This window comes from Typopeltis vanoorti, chromosome 26 (genome assembly GCF_054136105.1).
Source record: "Typopeltis vanoorti isolate ZY-2024b chromosome 26, IOZ_Tvanoo_1.0, whole genome shotgun sequence".
NCBI classification, from domain to species: domain Eukaryota; kingdom Metazoa; phylum Arthropoda; class Arachnida; order Uropygi; family Thelyphonidae; genus Typopeltis; species Typopeltis vanoorti.
The window spans coordinates 12,949,876-12,972,445 of record NC_143574.1 but is presented as its reverse complement, the minus strand read 5'-3'; the positions used below and the strand labels follow the sequence as shown (position 1 = coordinate 12,972,445).

At 37.2% G+C, this 22,570-nt stretch overlaps 1 protein-coding gene across 3 annotated transcripts in view; it reads right to left on the bottom strand.

The window, feature by feature from the left end:
• Positions 1–22,570, bottom strand: part of LOC150092337 (TATA box-binding protein-associated factor RNA polymerase I subunit B-like) — a 161,448-nt gene that overhangs the window by 76,011 nt on the left and 62,867 nt on the right. For 2 of the 3 annotated variants that reach the window (XM_090414965.1, XM_090414966.1), the window contains exon 8: positions 16,548–16,644. In XM_090414965.1, the coding sequence (XP_090271091.1) occupies positions 16,548–16,644 (97 nt within the window). The remainder of the gene's footprint in view (positions 1–16,547; positions 16,645–22,570) is intronic. The other variant, XM_090414967.1, reaches the window with a different exon arrangement.

The following is a 22,570-nucleotide window of genomic DNA, read 5'->3' as shown; positions in this document are numbered from 1 at the left end:
TCTGCAAGATTCCCTAACTAAAATGAATAACTGTTGTAATAAATTTGGTGTGAAAATCAGCAATAAAGAGATGCAATGAAAATAGGCACAAACATTGAAAATATCAACTGCATCGTGAATGGATAACTTATAAATCAAGTAAAACATTTCAGCTAATTTGGCAAGATTTTTAGTGAAGATGGTAAACTGAATATGGAAATAGATAACAGAATCAACAAAGCTGGTATGGTAGATAGTCAAGTGAATAAATTTATATGGAAGAGAGAAATTAGTCAAAACACTAAATTAGCTTTTTTTAAAACAGTGTTCAAATCAATTTTAACTTGTGGATCTGACAGCTGGGTTAGAAATAAAACACGTGACCAAATTACTAGAGACCACAGAAATGAGAGTCCTGAGAAAGATTATGGGCATGAACAGATGGCATCAATGGCAATACCATATTAAAAATGAGGATATTAGGAAAGAACTTAACATTGTTAGCAGAGATAATCTCAGGTGGTATGGTCACTTAAACAGAATGGAAGAGGAAAGATTAGCAAAACAAATCTTCTCTGTCAGGATGCAGGAAAAAGACCAAGATATAGATGGATTGATACAGTAAAAAATGCCTTGGAAGAAAGAAATATAAGATCTAATAATGTTGGAGTTTTGAAGGATAACAGATTGATTTGGAAGAAAATCGTTGATAGGAATTTAGAAATGATGTAAATTTTTCATGTAGTACTCTCATAATATCCTGTACACCGCTTGAGGGTACATGTCAGAAATTTGATGATGTAGTGAAAAGCTATCTCTTTATTAATAAAGTACTTTGGATCAGATATAGTCATAGAAAATGTTAAAAAACATTTAATTTTCTTGACCAAAAAGCTCTGGAAATACTTTTATTGGGATTATATTGATCAAGTGCATATAATAACAACTAAGTTAACAACTTCAGGGTACATCAGTTATGTACCCTGAAGATGCCAACAGACTAAGTTGGTGAAACTAGTTGCTATAACTTAGTTATTATATGCACTTGATCAATATAATCCCAATAAAAGTATTTCCACAGTCATAGAAAAGTTCTAACAAAGTGAAAAAAAAAAAAAAAAAACTACAGGAATTCATCATTTATCTAAGCAGCTTTCATTCCTCAAATCAAATTTAGTTCTGAATTAGAAACAAACAGATCTTTACCATTTTTGGACAAGCTCATGGCATGACCAAAGCAAAACAAGCTGTGGTAAAGTTCCAAGGGAATGGAAAGACGGCAAACAATTCCCTCTCATAAGGGAGGTTCTAAGGCTGCAATAGCAATTTATACACAAATCAGTATCTCAGGCATTAGGATAAAAGTACTGAAAAATGGGTCAAAAAGATAGTTCTATGGTATTCTGTCAAATGCCTTTGCAAAATCCATCAGAATCATTGTGTAGCAATTTTCTTTATCCAGCTCAGCTGTTACCCTATTCTTATCCACCCATTCTTGAATTCTCTTTTTGACCAATCTGAAAAGCTCTCGGCCTAACAATGAAAAAACAAATTTATATTTTCAGAATTATTTTTATTTTTCAACATAATCTCCCTTAAGACTAATACATTTATTCCAGCAATGCTCCAGTGCCATTATCCTATCCCTGTAGTGGTTCTCAGTAAGATCTCCAAAATACCCTCTACAGCTGCAATCACCTCTTGATTCGAAAAAAAAAAAAACTGATCACCGAGGAAGAGTTTTAGTTTTGGGAAAGAAGGAGCCAAATCTGGGGAATAGGATGGATGTTCCAACAATTCATAGTGCAGATTCCTTAATTTTCCCATTGCCAAAACACCTTTGTGGATAGGTGCATTGTCCTGATGAAAGATGATTTTTCCTTCTGCAAACCGGATCTTTTCTCACGAATTTCTTCGTCTAGTCTGGTTAAAAGATCAGAATAATATTCCGCAGTTATCGTTTTACCCTTTTCAAGGTAATTAATAAACAAAATGCCTTTAGCATCCCAAAACACTGATGTCATGACCTTTCCTGCTGATGGAACCAACTTTGTCTTCTTTGGCACTGAACAACTGGCTTCTGTCCACTATTTTGACTACTGTGTGAATTCTGGTGTGTAATGGTGAATCCATGTCTCATCCATAGTAATAAATTGACACAGTTTTATTCTTGTTAAAACGCTCCGGGCACTGTTCAGAGATTTTCATGCATGTGTGTTTTTGATCTGTGGTGAGCAAGCGTGATACCCATCTTGCGCAAAACTTTTTCATTTGCAATTCTTCATGTAAAATATATTCTACACGTTCTTTTGAAATGTCTATAGCCTCAGCAATTTCAGGCACTTTAACTCGCCAGTCATCCAATACCATATCGTGCACTTCAACCATGATTTCTGATGTTGTTATGCTTTTTGAACATCCGTCACATGGATCATCTTCAAGGCTAGTATGGCCACGTTTAAACTCAGTAGCCCATTTCTTAATTGTCAAAAACGAAATAGAAGTGTGCCCATAAACTTTTATGAACTTCGAATGAATTTCTTTTGCCGTTAAACCTTCTTTTACAAAGAATTTTATAACTGCACAATACTCAATTTTTATCCATTTCAAGGGATACAGACAACATATTTGCTTCAGACAGCTGCATAAAACAAATTACTTGATGCTCATGACAGATGTACCAACCTAGAAAAAAATATCTTGCCGATAGTATTGCCATCTATGGTCGAGGCCGAGAACTTTTCAGACCACCGTCGTAGTACAAATGGGGATGATTATGCAGATAAGAGTGTGACTGCTGGACAGACATCAAAAAGGTGTATATGGAGGGGCAGAAACAAGGCAGAAATACGTGACTAGTGGTGTACCAAAAGGTTTAGTGCTGGGACCACTACTGTTTAATTTGCACATAAGTGATATAGGAAATAACCTAAAAGGAAATATTTCATTTTTTATTGATTAGGCAGAGTAATAGTTAATCAAGGTTATGTGGTCTGCACGGTTAGCTTAGTGGCTATGCACTTCGCAACCATATGCCTGGGGAAGGAGTGTCCTAGGTTTGATTCCCATCAATGACATGAGGAGCTGTAGGATCTTCCTCAACCACAGCCAGGTCTTGAGCGTGAAGCAGGGTTTTTTCCTCAAGTTTATCTGAGGTTTTTCATCCCACAAGCAGGCAAACTGGCCCCCGTGAACACACACGGATACAGTCATGAATACTTAAGACAATCCCTCCAGTCGTAGGTCTGAACTGTCAGCTATGCAGGTCCCGAGCCCGGATAAAAATAGGGGAGATTGAGGTGGTGCCGTACCTATCCATAAAAGGGGGCTCACAGCTGTTGAATCACCATACGAAATGAATGAATGAAAGGTTATGTGGATAGTTTGTAAGATGATTTAAATAGCCTATCAGTATGGGCAAAAGATAATGGATTTCAGTTTAATGTGATGAAATGTAAATGTATGCATTTTGTGATAAATAGATTACAAGCTGTGTATCACACTGATGGAACTGTATTCCAGGAAATAGATGAAGCTAGAGATTTAGGTTTAGTAGTAGACAGAAAGTTAAAGTTTAGAAGACATATTGTTAAGGTTACTAAAGTAGCTCATAAGATTACTGGGCTACTACACACTAACAAGTAGAGATAAGGAAGTTATTGTTCCACTTTATAAGGCCTCGATACGTGTACATTTGGATTATTGTGCTCAGGTCTGGTCTCCTGGGATTCTTGGAGAGAGATGAGGAAGTGGTGGAGAAGATTCAGAGGCAAGCAACTAAGGTGAGTACTCTGTGGAATATTCCCTATGACGATAGGTTGAGGGTGTATGGATTACAGAAGTTGGTTGATAGGAGAAAAAGAGGAGATATGATAGAAACATTTAAGTTACTTAAAAGGGATTTATAGGATTTATGCAGGGGAAATGTTCAGCACTTGGCTAGAGGGGCCAGAACAAGAGGTCATCCCTGGAAGTTGAATAAAGGTGTGGTTATAGGGGTGTGAGGACTAGATTTTTTACTTGGGGAGTTGTGTAAAGAATATAAAAAGAGAAATGAAACTGAATGCGAGAATTGCAGAGAAGTATTTCCATACCGAGTGTTCCTGGTAAGATTTATGCTAGTATACTTGAGAAACGGCTGAGAAGGATTGTGTAAGAGAAGTTGGTGCAGGACAAGCTGGATTCAGGCCAAAGAGAGGCTGTCAGGATTTTCGTTTTACGGCAAATAGCTGAGATATTGTGAGAATATACATGGAATGGGTTGCCAGTCAGTTTTGAGTACTTTGTCTCTTACCCCCCCCCCATCAACTGGCCATGACATCTATAGATGTCAGCTAAATCTGGATATGATTCTGTAACACCTATTGAATAACATGGATAAGAAGTGCAATTTGGTCTCACTATTTCATCCACCTCGGCTGGTAGGGAGGTTAATGGGTTCAAGGAGTGGTATGATAGATTGTATACTTAGGTTGGGTCTCCCTCAATGAGTCTTTGGAATCCATGGAGGTGCCATTACAATAATAAACTAATTTTCTGAATATCAGTAGGCAGTGAGTCCTTTCCACTTCCACCATTCCACTCTTAGTGAACTCAGAATTATCAATGAACCAAGGCTTTCGGAAGAGAGGTTGAAGAAAACAACTGTTGCCATCTTGTGGTCCTAAATCCTAGCATGTATATATGAAACAGTATGAATTCTACGGTCGATTTTTTTTTGCATTCAGGTTTAAAAACCTATGTTCTAGGAGGGAAAAAACCTACTTGCCTGTGCTAAAGATTGATTAGCTGGGAAATGGTTGAAGAAAGGCCTATCAAAAAGTTCCTCTAATCAGTAGCTATGTTCTTTCTGCAGGAAGTTTAGCACTCTGAAGCAAATCCATTTAACAAGGCTACACAGGTCACTCAAAATAATTTTCCCTTCTAAATTTCCTACCAGAAAATTTATCTTTCTTGAATATTTTAAAGCATGCTATTCTAATTGGCTTACTTTTTCCAACTGTGATAAGTATTCAGATGACAGAAATAGTAAAACATGCATTTCCTAATATCAGTGATTCACTCAAGTGGGATAGCACCCCGGTTAAGAAGAATAAGTAGTTATGCTTTATAATAATCACATCTGGCTCTTTTTTATCAACATTTTCACTTAGCATAAGAGAACAAAGTCTGCCTGTGAAGTAACTTCATCACGAGTTTTTTTTATATCAAGAATGATACCTTTGTATCATCATAGTAAAAGTCATTTCACAGCCCATCTTCAACAAATAATGCAATATCACTATAGTAACATATTCATTAGTACAATAATTCAGTTCTGGACTGAATTCCTTGATAGTCCAGGATTGCTTCAGCCCTGGTCAATCTTGCTGGTTTCATTTCATCCAATAAATTGCTGGTTTCATTGAATGAAACAGGTCTTCTATAGAATGAATTCATCTGCTGTCATCTGAAACAATTTTGTATAATTTTAAATCACTTTGGTTAATTTGAGGATGCAAAATGACCAAGGTGACTAGTATCTGCTTCACTTTTTTTTTCTATTCTTTTATTATTCAGAAAAGTGGTTTTTATATTAGACATTTCTACATTTTCAATGAAATTATCAATTCATGGATACCAAGATAATGCATCTGCCAACAGCTTGCTGTAGTAGCTCAGCTAATAAAAATCGCCACTTGTTTAATAGAGACCTATAGCAAGTGAATACCATGTGTAAGCTGAGGTCAAGATCAGAGTAATCTCTTATTTTTCTTGTAAAGCTGGAGGTTGTAGTCCTTGGAAAATACCTCATGGGAAAGGATATATAAATGGGAGTAACAGGTAAGATGAGTTCAACTGTAAAAGGACGTTGGGCAGCAGCTGTTTGTGTTCCTGTAGGTTCAGCAGAAATGGTGGGGTGTGGGGGGAATGGTGCTAGTTCTACCGAATAGTGACCATGAAAAATACACATAGAAGAGACGATAGTGGCTGAAGTGAGTCCATAAGAGAGGGTTATCAATCAACTGAACCACTATCTTCTGGACTGTGTTAAGAATTTTTAGAAAAATCTTAGGTCACCATCCCAAATGTGAGAGTAGTATTTCAAGGTTAGATGAATTTGATATTTGTAAAGAGTAAGCAACTGGACAGAAGGGAAGTAATGTCTTGAACAAGTTTAACTTGAATAATTTGAAGTATATATATGCTACAAAGTGATATGATTATGCCAGGAAAGACTCAGAGTAAAAGTCAGTCCAAGAAGAGAGATCTGGTCTTGATATGCATGATAATCAGTTAGAGCAACTGAGTGAATTGATACTATTTTCCTCTTTAAGCGAGTGATTAATCAGTTAATGCAATTTTTTTACGTTATGCAAAATTTTACATAATGTGAAATTTTTTTTTTGTCGACAATCTGCAGCGAGCAGAAAAGCTGGACGTCATTAAGAGACATGAAAGTAGTGCTAGTAATACAATGATTGTGTGAGACCTGGGATACAGCGAGTCTACAGTTGGGACTATATTAAATAAGAGCAAAGAACACAACGAACAAGAAAAAGTTGCTACTGCTTCTTTAAGCATGCAGATCATCCAAAATAGAAGCCTTTAATAGAAGATTTTAATGATCGGGATGGAGTGTCTTCTATCACTCTGGATTAAGGATTACAACCAAAAAAGAATACCTCTTAGAACAGGGAATATTCAGGCAAAAGCTCTCAATATTTTTACATCACCGAAAGAAACCAAATTTCAAGAGGAATATGAAAGCTTTAATGCGAGTAGAGGATGGTTTGACTGTTTTAAAAATCGAACTGGACTGCATAACATAAGAATAACTAAGGAATCTGCTAGTGCTGATAAAGATTCTGCAGCCAAGTTTCCTGAAGACTTGCAAAGGATAATACAGGAGGGTGATTATGACGATCAGAAAATATTCAATGTCGACGAAATTGGTCTCTTTTGAAAGTGTATACCAACAAAAACTTTCCTAGCTAAAACTGAAGTATCTCAACCAGGATACAAAGTATCTAAAGATGGCCTTATGCTTTTATTAGGAGGCAATGCGGAAGGCGACTTTAAACTCAAGCCTATGTTAGTTTATCGTACGCAAAATCCAAGATCTAACATTATTGAAAAAGAACTTGGATTTGAAATTGAATGAACTGGATAATAAAGATGTGAGAAACTTGCTCCATTCCCATTCAGAACAGTTAAATGAGAATGATCCTCTTCAACTAGAACAGAGTGCATATGAAGGAGATAAGGAGTGCAAACAAGAAGAGAAAGTAACTACTAAGAAGTTAACTGCAAAAGAACTTGAGCTAGTTTTCAATCACATTGAGTATGCTAAGGAAATTTTGTTTGATGCTGATCCTGATATGGAATGAAGCTTCGAAGTCCACCGAAATCTTGATAAAGTGATCACAAGATTTTAATGATCGAGATGGAGTGTCTTCTATCACTCTGACAAGATCAAAAAGTCGAGCATGATTCAAACATCTTTACTTAATTTTTTTGTAAAAAAGTATCTCAATCAAATGTTTAGACATTAAATAAAAAATTAAGTAATTAATTTTTATTAACTTTGATGATTTTATCCTCTAATATAGCTTATATTGTACTTTACACCCTTGAGGGTACATGGCAGGAATTTGATGATGATGATGATTGTAATTTTTTCCCCAAATTTATACTAATTGATGGATGAATTATATTTGCTGTTTTAAGGATACTTGTGACATAAGACTGAATGATAAATGCATGTAAATACAAGAAAGATATTTAATTAACCAGATATTTCGGTCTGGAAATAGCAGACCATCCTCAGTGGTATTACAAGAACAGTTATAAAAAATACAAGCTAGAGTATTAACAATAGATCATTTAAAATAGAACAAGTTGCGTGATGTTATATCACTAAGTATGAAACGGAATATTTTCAAGTAGAGACATGATTAAAAAAATAAAATAAAATAATGAGAAATCTTGATTAGACTTTCCCAGATTTTTGATATAGATATACAGTCATTACGATTCAGGTTGGGATGATAGAACAAGGCCTCCACACTTTCCTTGAACAAACGTTCAAACCTATAACGGGATCTATGTAAGAGGCAAGTCCTGGACCAAAGGATGTTGTGGTCAGTTTCAATCCCATGCTGAGCCAATCCAGACTTTTCAGGTTTGTTATGAGGAATAGAGGATTGATGTTCTTGGATTCTTTTTTCAAGAGAAAATCCAGTCTGTCCAAAATAGGATAGATCACAGTTGCACGGAATTTGATAAACTCCAGGAAGAGATAAAGTTGAGCGTTTGTCTTTAGGAGAAGGAAAATGAGAAGACAATTTGTTAATAGGTGAATAAGTAGCTGTTAAAATCATATTTCTTTAAAATTCTTGCGAGAGGTTCTGAAATACCGGAGATATAAGGAATTGGCACACTCGACGTATTGAAACTTTGTTGTTTTGTGGAGGATTATAAGAATTGAGAAGATGTTGAGTACTTTTTTCAGAAAAGCCATTGATGGGGTGGGGGGGGGGGGGGGTGGGGGGGGGGGGGGGTGGGGGGGGGGGGGGGTGGGGGGGGGGGGGGGTGGGGGGGGGGGGGGGTGGGGGGGGGGGGGGGTGGGGGGGGGGGGGGGTGGGGGGGGGGGGGGGTGGGGGGGGGGGGGGGTGGGGGGGGGGGGGGGTGGGGGGGGGGGGGGGTGGGGGGGGGGGGGGGTGGGGGGGGGGGGGGGTGGGGGGGGGGGGGGGTGGGGGGGGGGGGGGGTGGGGGGGGGGGGGGGTGGGGGGGGGGGGGGGTGGGGGGGGGGGGGGGTGGGGGGGGGGGGGGGTGGGGGGGGGGGGGGGTGGGGGGGGGGGGGGGTGGGGGGGGGGGGGGGTGGGGGGGGGGGGGGGTGGGGGGGGGGGGGGGTGGGGGGGGGGGGGGGTGGGGGGGGGGGGGGGTGGGGGGGGGGGGGGGTGGGGGGGGGGGGGGGTGGGGGGGGGGGGGGGTGGGGGGGGGGGGGGGTGGGGGGGGGGGGGGGGTCCATTAAGTGGCCAATAATAAGTCCAACTTGTGTCGAGCATTCCATCTTGCAACGTGGAATGCATTCCACTCAGATATTCTGCTATTTGAAAGAATATCTGAGTGGAAATATGCTTGAGAAACATTTACTCTACTTGATTTTTTTTTTTTTTTTTTTTTTTTTTTTTTTTACACTGCCAAAACTTCATTAGTGACATGCATGGAGATCTATTAGTAAGCAGTTATCCATTGCAAGATTGCACAGCAATTTTCTCTGGTCAACAAAAATTTTTTCTACAGTTTTATTTTTCCTGGATCTACGTTCTTAAAGAAACACTGTGAAGCAACTTTTTGCATCCATCTAAGAGGCTATGCAGTGCCAACTGATAGTTGCTCTAACAATATACTACTTAAAATATACAATGTAACCATAATGTATAAATTGCTAAACTGCTCTATTTCATATTAACTACCCATCCATATGGATGAAATACATCAACCATCTTATGCTTTGTATCCATGTTTTAATATATGTAAACAATTACCTTCTGAAACAATTATATACCACATCATGCTGGTAGATGGTTAAATGAAAGGTAACCATGGCATTTGTGCAGTAAGAAAATCTGCATCAAAATGCAGAAATTTGGCTCTCTGACAAGCTTTTGCATTAGAAGATTAACAAATTTTATTTATTCAAGTATAAAATATCATATTTATTCCTTATTACTGAAATTAATGTTTACAGTAGTTAGCAAAATGTGACATACTGTAAAAAATAATCATAATTTATAATTACGAATCTTTTTACAATTATTTCTCTATGTTAGTATATTATTAGTTTTGGTTTCATAACACGTATATCGCACTTGTGATGCGCCCACATTATTGATATTATTATTGTCAAAATGAAATGTCATTTGAAATTGATGTACTTACTAGATTCAGATGGTTTGTAATAATTTTTAATCTTCTTTATTGTAATATAAAATTGTTAAGTATTGAGATATTTATTGTGGTTTATGAAGACATTCTGTTTATGCTAACAGAGATGTATCAGCCATTATACGTACCTTCTTGCTTACCATTTACATGGAGTGTGCATGCTCGCCAAGGAGATTAATGGGCGATTGATAGCTGACAGAGAGAGAGCGCGTTCAGTATCTGGGGAAAACAAGCAGAGAGAAAATGGAAGTTTAAGAACACAGATCAGGGAATTTTGTTTTAGGAAGTTTTTAAGTAAACTTGACAGTCAGAATATATATTAATAGCATATTCTGAAAAGAGAATCATAACAAGGCAAATCCTTTGACTAGATTGGTGAAACTATCAACAAGTGAATAGCAAATAAAAGGAGATTAAGTAAACACTTTATTTCAACGTTCAAAGAAATGCTAAATGATAAGTTTGGCGTTCTTTCTCAAGGATGTGATATTGATTTATTGGAACAGGTGATGTAATTAGAGGAATACAAAACTGTAAAGTGGCTTTAATGAAGTTCTACTTTGATACAGTGTTTATAAAGTAGTAAAGGAAACTGTTTTTCTCTAGATGAATTTATGATTTGTGTGTCTTGTAATAAAACTGCCCGAGGTAAGAATATTTATACTTCAATGAAACAGTGTACAGGGGTGCTTAAGAGTCAAAGCTGTATAACTGAGAGGAGACCTCCACATAGCCTTTAAAGGAATGCGGAGAACCGACCAGGGCTTCTGACCTAATGTCCAATCCTCACCTTCTCGTGGTGCACCCTGTTGGGTATCTACTTTGATACTGAACGAACGAGGATGGGCTGGCAATTTGGGATTTAGCCGACCAAATTGTATTCTTATTGGTTAAACCAAAATAAAAAATGATGGTACAACATGACAAAATTTCATGCCGGCTGGGGCGTCGCCCGGTTAAACAAGGCCCCCGTTGTTTTCGCCAGGGAACCAGGGCAAACAGCGAAAAGTCAGCTACTGGAACAAATCTGAAAACAAACCCCAACTCAACATCACCAGAGTTAAAGATCGGTACTATCAACGTAAGAAGCCTGAATGACAAAGAAATGGAGCTAGCTGAGGAATTAGATAAGTACCAGATCGACATAATAGGGGTGACTGAAACAAAAAAGACCAAAACTGGTGAGATCTTTCTGAGCAATAAATACAAAATGTTATATTCAGGCAATGACAATCAAGGAAAAGAAGGAGTAGTCATAGTATTCAACACAAAATATGAGGCTAATCTTCTTGAATGGCAGTCAGTCTCGAGTAGAGTAATGTGGGCAAATATGAGAATGGGGAACTGGACAATGAGACTTATTTGTGCCTATGGTCCCACAGAAGGTTCTACTAAGGTAGAAGTGGAGGAATTTTTTGACGCTTTAGAAAAAGCAACTGACACAATGAAAAAGGAAAAGTTGGTCCTTGTTGGGGTTCTAAATAGTAGAGTAAGAAATGATTGCGAGACATACAAAAATATTTTGGGAAAATTTGGAGAAAGGAGCAAAGCTAATAATAATGGCAAATATCTGTTGGATTTCTGCTCAGGACATGGACTGGTTATTACTAACACCATGTTCCAACATAAAAATGTGCACAAATTCACATGGAGAGAAGAGGCAAGGAATAAGAAAAGTCTCATTGACTATGTTATTGTTGATAGTGATGTTTTCTCCCTGGTGCAGGACACCAGAGTGTACAGAGGATTTGAAATTGGAAGTGATCACTATTTAGTCTTGAGCAGGATAAAATTGAATTTCATATTGAAAAGAATAACATGTAAGAAAGTTTTAAAGCGAATAAAAGTTGAGCAGCTCTCAGATGTGAACTGTAGACTAAAATACAGAAATATTATTGAAAAGAAAATGAAAGAGTTTGAGAACAGGAATCAAACCTTGGAGATTCAGTGGCAAACTCTGAAGGAAACATTGATTGATTCTGCCAGAGAGGCATGTGGTGAGGTTGTGTGCAAGGATAAAAAAATCAGAACTCCGTGGTGGACACAGGAAGTTAAAGAGGCAGTGAAGGAAAAGAAGAAAGCATATCAAAAGTTCCTGGCAAATAAGTCAGCTTTTACTCTTACAGAATACAGAGACAAATGTAAGAAAGCTAAACAGTGTGTAAAACTAGCTAAACAAAAGTCATGGGAGGACTTTGGCAAGAATATAGAAAATAAATATCAAGAAGGTGGCAAAATATTCTGGAGGTTGTTGAAGAAGCTTAGGAATGGAGGAAAGAGTGCTGTAAAAGGAATTAGAGATGATAAAGGTGAAATGAAAACAGGAGAAAAAGATATCCTTGAAGTATGGAGTAATTACTTTGAAAAACTGCTAAATGAAACAAGCAGTAATGACAGCACAGTGATAAAAAACACTGACCAGGCATGCAGTCAGGAATACATATCCATACTTGAAGTAGAAAAAGCCATCAAAGGCTTGAAATGTGGAAAGGCAGCAGGAGTAGATGATATTCGACCAGAAATGCTGAAGTATGGTGGTATAAGAGTCTTACAGTGGCTGCACTGCATAGTTCAGAAAGCCTGGACAGAGGGACGAATTCCCGATGATTGGAGTAGAGCTCTCATAGTACCCATATATAAAAAGGGAAATAAAACTGAATGTGAGAATTACAGAGGTATTTCCCTACTGAGTGTTCCTGGCAAGATCTATGCAAGTATACTTGAGAAACGGTTGAGAAGAATTGTGGAAGAAAAGCTTGGTGAAGAACAAGCTGGTTTCAGGCCAAATAGAGGCTGTCAGGATCAGATCTTCACTTTACGACAAATAGTCGAGAAAGCATGGGAATATAACAAAGATCTGTATTTAAGTTTTGTCGATTTGGAAAAGGCATATGACAAGGTGCCAAGAGAGAAGCTATTCAATATGCTGCAGTTATATGGTGTCAATGGAGCATTATATCAAGCAATACTTAGTCTTTATTTGAGTTGTGAGTCAGCAGTTAGAATTGAAGGAAGTACAGGAAGATGGTTTAATGTTAAATCTGGTGTGAGACAAGGATGTACATTATCCCCTCTGTTATTCATTATCTATATGGATCACATTATGAAGGAATGTGGTATTAAACCTGATATCAAAATTGGAGATGTTAATCTCAGCTCTTTGCTTTATGCGGATGATGTTATACTTCTAAATAAATCCGCTACAAGTCTGCAAGATTCTCTGACTAAATTGAATAGCTGTTGTAATAGATATGGTATGAAGGTCAGCAATAAAAAGACAAAGACAATGAAAATAGGCAGAATCATTGAAAATGTCAACTGTGTTGTGAATGGAGAACCTGTGGAACAAGTAAAACATTTCAGCTACTTAAGCACAATTTTTACTGAAGATGGTAAACTAAATATAGAAATAGACAACAGAATCAGCAAAGCTGGTATCGTGGGAAGTCAATTGAATAAATTCATATGAAATAAGAAAGAAATTAGTCGGAACACTAAATTAGCTGTATACAAGACTGTGTTCAAACCAATTTTAACTTATGGATCCGAGAGCTGGGTCAGAAGTAAAACACTTGACTACAGACTAGAGACTGCAGATATGAGAGTCTGAGAAAGATTAGGGGCATGAACAGACAGTACCAATGGCAATATCATATTAAAAACGAGGATATTAGGAAAGAACTTGACATTGTCAGCATCCAGGAATGCATTAGCAGAGCTAATCTCAGGTGGTATGGTCACTTGAACAGAATGGGCGAGGAAAGATTAGCAAAACAAGTGTTCTCTGCTAGGTTGGCATGAAAACGACCCAGAGGAAGACCAAGATATAGGTGGATTGATACGGTACAAAGTGCCTTAGACGATAGAAATATAAGATCTGATAATGTTGGAGTCTTGACAAGTAACAGACTGATTTGGAGGAAAATTGTAGATAGGAAGTTAGTAATGATGTAATTTTTTCATGTAGTACTGTCATATCCTGTACACCCCTAGAGGGTACATGGCTGGAATTTGATGATGATGATGAAACAGTGTAGATGAATGTGTGGACAGACTTATGTGTTCGTCGAACATGTTGTTTATTATTTTAACGGTATAATAGAACACAGAAACTAAGTAAATAATTAATTTAATGACTTGATGCTGATATTTCGCTGGTATTATAACCAGCATCTTCAGAGCACAAAAACACTGTTTGTCACAATATGCGAGACTGAAACAACATGGTGTACTTAACCAAAATTGTAGCAGCAACACAAAGACTAGAGTCCTGATTTTGGCGCCCTCTATCTGAAAAAAAAAAAAAAAACGCTATCATATATTACTAGAGTCCTAGAAAAGTGCTAGTTTTTTCTTAATATGACTGTCTCCCAGATCTTCGGCAAGTTAATACAGCCATATTTGTTGAGATTTGGAGTGTGTTTTAGGGCTTCTGTCGCCTCTAAGAACAATCTCTCTGATTTATATGGGTTTCTGTGTAGTACTTTTGTGTTTTTCCAGTTGATCCTGTGTGCAGGGGTATCCAGAGCATGGTCTGCTAGGCCCGACTTCCCATAATGATATTTCCGGATGTATCGTTTATGTTCGCTGATGCGGATATTCAGAGTTCTTCCTGTTTGACCGTAGTAGGCTTGATTGCATGAGCAGGGTACTTGGTAGACTCCTGGATGTGATAAAGGAGGAATGCTGTCCTTGGGTGAGCGGATGAGGGTGGCTAATTTGCTACATGGTCTGAATGTGGTGCGTAGTTTATGTTTATTGAGGATTCTTGAGATCTTTTCGGATGTGCCTTTAATGTAGGGGATGGTGACTGTTTTGTTGTAGTTCTCTGTGGTAGATGGTGGGAGGGGTTTCTTAGAAGTGTTTAGTATTTTGTTTATTTTTTGTGGATTGTAGCCGTTGGCCAAGGTGTGGCGTAAGTGAGTCAGTTCAGCAGTCAGAGCCTTGTCATTTGAACAGATTGCTCTCGCTCTATGGGTTAGCATTTTTAATATGCCATATTGTTGAGAAGGATGATGGTGTGATTGTTTGTGTAAGTATCTGCCTGTATGTGTGGGTTTTCTGAAAACTGAAAATGATAAGGAACCATCTGGGAGACGTGTGATGAGTGTATCCAGGAAGGGCAGACAGTTGTTGGCTTCCAGTTCCATAGTAAAGTGGATTTTTGGATGTTGGCTATTTAAATGTGCTAAGAATGTTTTCAATGTCTCAGGGCCATGTGGCCAAATAGCAAGCACATCATCAACATAGCGTAGCCAAAGTGTTGGTTTGAGAGTGGCTGTATTGATTGCTTGTTTTTCCAGGTGTTCTATGTAAAAGTTGGCTAGGGGGGGAGAAAGGGGGGAGCCCATGGCTGTCCCATCAATTTGTTTGTATATTTTCCCTTTCCATGTGAAATATCCTGCATGTATTGTGAATTTGAATAGTTCAAATATATCAGGGGGGAAGTGTGACTTCAGTAGATTGAGGGTTTCTATTAGTGGTACATTTGTGAATAGTGAAGTGATGTCAAAGCTTACTATTAAGTCTGAGCTTTTTAGGGTGAGGTGTTGTAAGATGCTTTTTAGGTGTGCTGAATTTTTGATAAAGGAGGGAGAATTGTTAGTGAGAGTGGCTAGTAGCTTCGCTAAATGTCTAGCCAGTTTGTATGTGGGACTATTTATACTGTCCACAATTGGGCGTAGGGGTGTGCCTGGTTTGTGAATTTTTGGTGATCCATAGATCCTCGTTGTTTTAACATGGAAAGGTTTGAGTTTGTTAACTGTGTCTTTGGGCCAGGAAGTGACTTTTTTTAATAATTTTCGTGCCTTATTCTTTTGTGTGTTGGTAGGATTGCGATCTATAATTTTGTATGTTGACTGATCTTGTAATAGTGTGTGCATTTTGTTTTCATATTCAGTGGTTATAATACCAGCGAAATATCAGCATCAAGTCAATAAATTAATTATTTACTTAGTTTCTGTGTTCTATTATACCGTTAAAATAATAAACAACAAGTGTAGATGAATGCAGCAATTTATGCTAAATAAGGAAACACTGCATAGTCCCAGGGAAGTTAATAAGAAGTTTTATATTTTGAAAATAAAGGCCTAATAAAGAAATGGCTCTAATGAACATTTATTGTTTGTAGGAATTCATTGTGGAAACAAAATGTTCAGATTGATAGACTGATTTATGTGAAACAAACTATTAATAGAATGAATCACAGTGAGAGAGAGAGAGAGAGATAATGAATTTATTCTCTAAGATAAAGGAGATCTCTAAAGCATATTTTTATTTTAGAAGGCCTTGGATCCAAATAGTTTTATAGTGATTACTTTTATTTTATTTACAATATATATTGTTTTAGTTTCATCAAATGTATATTTTTTTTTATTTGGTCTTGAGTCAGTGATTTTCCAGATTCTAAAAGAAATAGTTAAAAGTCATTGCACCAATCAGAATTGAACCCTTGTGTAATTAATAAACACTTTGAGTAAAAATCTCTTTACAGAGATAAAGTAAAGGATAAATAAAACAATGGTGCAGCTGATGGTTTTTTTTTTTTTTAAATAACTGAAACAGCTGAGCAGACATAATGATAAAAATAAACAATACAGTATCCAATTAAGCAAGAAAATATATTAAATTCTTACTGGTGTTAACATTCTCCAATCTTTTCCTTGCAGTTCCATTGCTGCAGGAAGATGATGAGATGCATCTAGAAATGGAAAATGACTCTGTTTTATCCACCTGAAAAACATTCAAATAATCTATATATATGTATACAAATGAAAATATTATGCACAAAATATTAAATTTCATAGACCTTTCCAATAAACACTGGAAAGTTATTTGACTATTCATCATACACTTTATTCTTATGAAAGTATTCAGCCACATGTTGCTGCAAAGCACACACTATCAATAAACTGAATAAGTATTGCTACACTACTTATTCAATTTCTAAATAACTATTAATGTGTACAATTTGATTAGAAAGGGCCTGATTCAAACTGAACCATCTAGAAGAATACATATAAGGCAAACAACTAAAGGTGATCCAGCCAATCATATACCAAGATAAGGTATATGAGATAAGGTTTCCCTCCAAACAACTTGGGCGCTTCTCTTCTGTAAAACAGACAAACCAGCCGAAAAACATGCATACACGCAAATGACAGATCAGATTATGGAAATAGGATTAATTTCCTGGTAAACAAACATTTTGATTAATGTCAAGACACTTGACCATAACAGGTCACCTAGCTTAACATACTCATCTGGTATCATGCCTTATGTTGCATCAGTAGCATAAAACATGTCCTAGCATTAATGTTAATATACAGTATATGAATGGAAGATTCAGTGACCAAAATATTAGACACCTGCCACTATGCAAAAAGGAATCCATCAAGAAGATTGATATCCTCATTCACATGTGCAAGATCATCATCATTAGTGTTCTGTCTCTTGACAGGTCCAATGATATAACTCAGCAGATTCTCTTCCCCCAATTTCTTCTGTCTCTTGCTTCCTCCTTCATGTGCAAAATAACAATCATAAATTGTGACCTGGGTGACTTAGAATGGGAGGGATAAAGGAGAAGCCAGAAAAAAAGGAGATGGAAACCCTGCTCTATCAGGGTGGCCACATGTAACTGTCACAGATATACTAAGAATAATATTATAAACAAAAACCATTAATCAATAATAAGCATGTGGGCTGAAACAGATGACAAAGCAGAGGCAGATGGGATCCTAAAGTCAATAAACATTCTATAAATGGTCAAAGACTATGCAAACAATCAAGGTTAAAAAGGAATGTATCTGAATGAGTGTGCATGTGTGTGTGTCAGACATAATCTGAATGTATTGCAGTATAACAAAGACAACCACTGAGAGTACTATGCTTGTCCAATGTAAATAACACATATGGCTAAGATGGATAAAGTAACATGCCTACAATGTTCCTTGTACCTACAAGACAACGGTATAGACAAACTGGAAGAACATCTACCTAGAAGAACACGAAAAAAATACCCAATCAGCTACTATAACTATGATCAGTCAGGTCTAGCTGATCATGCCACTGACATTATCCACTGTGCACTTCATCACAGCAAGTAAACTTGTTCAGAATCTGTGGCTATTCTTAAAACAATCTAACTTAAATAAATATGAATGGGTGAAACTTCTGATGTGGAAACTATAATTTGGTGACCTTCCAGCCCAACAATGGAGCAACTGACTAATGGCCATAGAAGATGACCTTCCTTATGACTTCTTGCTCTGAGTCTAATCATTTCCATTTCTTTTGCATTGCCTGTGTATACTACACTGTCACTAACAGCCTCATTGACCAAGTGATTAATGCACTGCTCTCCAACAACATGGCATGGGTTCAAATCCCACGCCCCACTTATTGGAGGTCTGCAATGTCTTGAAAAATTTCATGTTTAGTCTCTAGTTAAGCAGGATTTCTGAATTAGGTAAAAATTAAATAAAAAATAATAATAAGAAGAAGAAGAATAACAAAAAATAAAATACTTAGCCTACCCATGCTGCTAGTTGATATTCTTTAGAATACTTTGCAACTTTTTTTTTTTTTTTTTTTTTTTTTAAATTTCAATATTTCTTGAAATTTTTTTCTGGTTTTATAACCATAGTATCACATATTTATCATGCTATCTTTCATGGTAGTGTAATATTATAAAACTTACAAAGCATGGGAATATGGAGGGACTCACATATATACATACACACACACACACACATTAAAACAAAGAGCCTCTGAACACAGTTCGTTTCAATAATGCCCACTGAATGGAAAAACCTAGGTTTGAATCTCATCCAAGAGGTGAAGAACTGAAATTGAAGATTTCCACCTACAGTTGAAAGTCCTTTATCAGGGCTTTTCAACTGTGAGTGAGCTAGCCAGTCTCATATGGAAGAGGCAGAAATTTTTCTCCTGGAAACTCAGGTTTTTCATTCCATGATCAGTCAAACTGGGCATGAGAACACATGCAATATACAGAGAGAATGCATTACAATCAGTAGCATTATACTTGTTTCACAAAATGGTGCTCGACTTGCCTGCAGGTACTGGCCTCAGGGCCCCTGTCATCTACGCTAAATAAAATAAATAAACCTTTTAAAAAAAAAAAACAGGGGTGCTTAAGGGTCAAAGCTGTATAACTGAGAGGAGACCTCCACGTAGCCTTTAAAGGAATGCGGAGAACTGACCAGGGCTTCTGACCTAATGTCCAATCCTCAAATTCACGTGATGCACCCTGTTGGGTATCTACCTGGATACTGAATGAATGACGATGGGCTGGCAATTTGGGATTTAGCCGACCAAATTGTATTCTTATTAACTTAAACCAATATACAAAATGATGGTACAACATGACAAAATTTCATGCAGGCTGGGGCATCGACCAGTTACACAAGGCCCCCATTGTTTTCACCAGAAGACCAGGGCGAACAGCGAAATTCAGCTACTGGAACAAATCTGAAAGCACACCCCAAAGCAACGTCACCAGAATTAAAGATCAATACTATCAACATAAGAAGCCTGAATGGCAAAGAAATGGAGCTAGCTGAGGAATTAGATAAGTACCAAGTTGACATAATAGGGGTGAATGAAACAAAAAAGACAAAAACTGGTGAGATCTTTCTGAGCAATAAATACAAAATGTTATCTTCAGGCAATAACAATCAAGGAAAAGAAGGAGTAGCCAGAGTATTCAACACAAATTACGAGGCTAATCTTCTTGAATGGCAGTCAGTCTCAAGTAGAGTAATGTGGGCAAATATGAGAATGGGGAACTGGACAATGAGACTTATTTGTGCCTATGGTCCCACAGAAGGCTCTACTAAAGTAGAAGTGGAGGAATGTTTTAATGCTTTAGAAAAAGCAACTGACACAATGAAAAAGGAAAAGTTGGTCCTTGTTGGGGATCTAAATAGCAGAGTAGGAAATGATTGTGAGACATACAAAAATATTTTGGGAAAATTTGGAGAAAAGAGCAAAGCTAATAATAATGACAAATACCTGTTGGATTTCTGCTCAGGACATGGACCGGTTATTACTAACACCATGTTCCAACATAAAAATGTGCACAAATTCACATGGAGAGCAGAGGCAAGGAATAAGAAAAGTCTCATTGACTATGTTATTGTTGATAGTGATGTTTTGGAGCAGGACACCAGAGTGTACAGAGGATTTGAAATTGGAAGTGATCACTATTTAGTCTTGAGCAGGATAAAACCGAATTTCATATTGAAAAGAATAACATGTAAGAAAGTTTTAAAGCGAATAAAAGTTGAGCAACTCTCAGATGTGAAATGTAGACTAAAATACACAAAGCTTATTGAAGAAAAAATGAAAGAGTTTGAGAACAGGAACCAAACCTTGGAGATTCAGTGGCGAGCCTTGAAGAAAACCCTGATTGATTCAGCCAGAGAGACATGTGGTGAGGTTGTCTGCAAGGATAGAAAAATCCGAACTCCATGGTGGACACAGGAAGTTAAAGAGGCAGAGAAGGAAAAGAAGAAAGCATATCAAAATTTCCAGGCAAATAAGTCAGCTTTTGCTCTTAGAGAATACCGAGACAAATGTAAGAAAGCTAAACACTGTGTAAAACTAGCTAAACAAAAGTCATCGGAGGACTTTGGAAAGAACATAGAAAATAAATATATGAAGAGGATGGCAACATATTCTGGAGTTTGTTGAAGAAGCTTAGAAATGGAAGAAAGAGTGCTGTAAAAGGCGTTAGAGATGATAAAGGTGACATGAAAACAGGAGAAAAAGATTTCCTTGAAGTATGGAGTAACTACTTTGAAAAACTGCTAAATGAAACAAGCAGTGATAGCAGAGTGGTTAAAAAACACTCAACAGGCACACAGTCAGGAATACATATCCATAATTGAAGTAGAAAAAAGCCATCAAAGGTTTGAAATGTGGAAAGGCAGCAGGAGTAGACGATATTCGACCAGAAATGCTGAAGTATGGTGGTATAAAAGTCTTACAGTGGTTGTACTGCATAGTTCAAAAGGCCTGGACAGAGGGGCAAATTCCCAATGATTGGAGTAGAGCTCTCATAGTACCCATATATAAAAAGTGAAGTAAAACTGAATGTGAGAAATAAAGAACTATTTCCCTACTGAGTGTTCCTGGCAAGATTTATGCAAGTATACTTGAGAAACGGTTGAGAAGAATTGTGGAAGAAAAGCTTGGTGAAGAACAAGCTGGATTCAGCTAATAGAGGCTGTCAATATCAGATCTTCACTTTATGACAAATAGTTGAGAAAGCATGGGAATATAACAAAGATCTATATTTAAGTTTTGACGATTTGGAAAAAAAAAATGACAAGTTGCCAAGAGAGAAGCTATTCAATACGCTATAGTTATATGATGTCAATGGGGCATTATATCAAGCAATACTTAGTCTTTATTTGAGTTGTAAGTCAGCAGTTAGAATTGAAGGAAGTACAGGAAGATGGTTTAATGTTAAATCTGGTGTGAGACAAGGATGTACATTATCCCCTCTGTTATTCATTATCTATATGGATCACATTATGAAGGAAAGTAGTATTAAACATGATATCAGAATTGGAGATGTTAATGTCAGCTCTTTGCTTTATGCGGATGATGTTATACTTCTAAATAAATCCGCTACAAGCCTGCAAGATTCTCTGACTAAATTGAATAGCTGTTGTAATAGATATGGTATGAAGGTCAGCAATAAAAAGACAAAGACAATGAAAATAGGCAGAATCATTGAAAATGTCAACTATGTTGTGAATGGAGAACCTGTGGAACAAGTAAAACATTTCAATTACTTAGGCATGATTTTTACTGAAGATGGTAAATTAAATATAGAAATAGAAAACAGAATCAACAAAGCTGGTATAGTGGGAAGTCAAATGAATAAATTCATATGGAATAAGAAAGAAATTAGTTGTAACACTAAATTAGCTGTATACAAGACAGTGTTCAAACCAGTTTTAACTTATGGATCTGAGAGCTGGGTCAGAAGTAAAACACTTGACCCAAGACTAGAGACCGCAGATATGAGAGTCCTGAGAAAGATTAGAGGCATGAACAGATGGCATCAATGGCAATATCATATTAAAAACAAGGATATTAGGAAAGAACTTGACAGTTAGCATCCAGGAATGCGTTAGCAGAGCTAATTTCAGATGTTATGGTCACTTAAACAGAATGGGCGAGGAAAGATTAGCAAAACAAGTGTTCTCTGCCAGGTTGTCAGGAAAACGATCCAGAGTAAGACCAAGATATAGATGGATTGATAAGGTACAAAATGCCTTAGATGATAGAAATATAAGATCTGATAATGTTGGAGTCTTGACAAGTAACAGACTGATTTGGAGGAAAATTGAAGATAGGAAGTTATTAAAGATGTAAATTTTTCATGTAGTACTATCATATCCTGTACACCCTTTGAGGATACCTGTCAGGAATTTGATGATGATGATGACGAAAAAAAAAAAAAATTACATAAAGTATCACAAACCTGAGCAGTAAACTCTTCCTTGCATGAGAGATTAAATTAATAGTTCTATATTTCTTGCAATCTTTCATATCTCCCTTCTTATGCAGTGGTATGAAAACTGACTTCTTCCAGTCTCTAGGCCATGATCCTCTCTTCTAT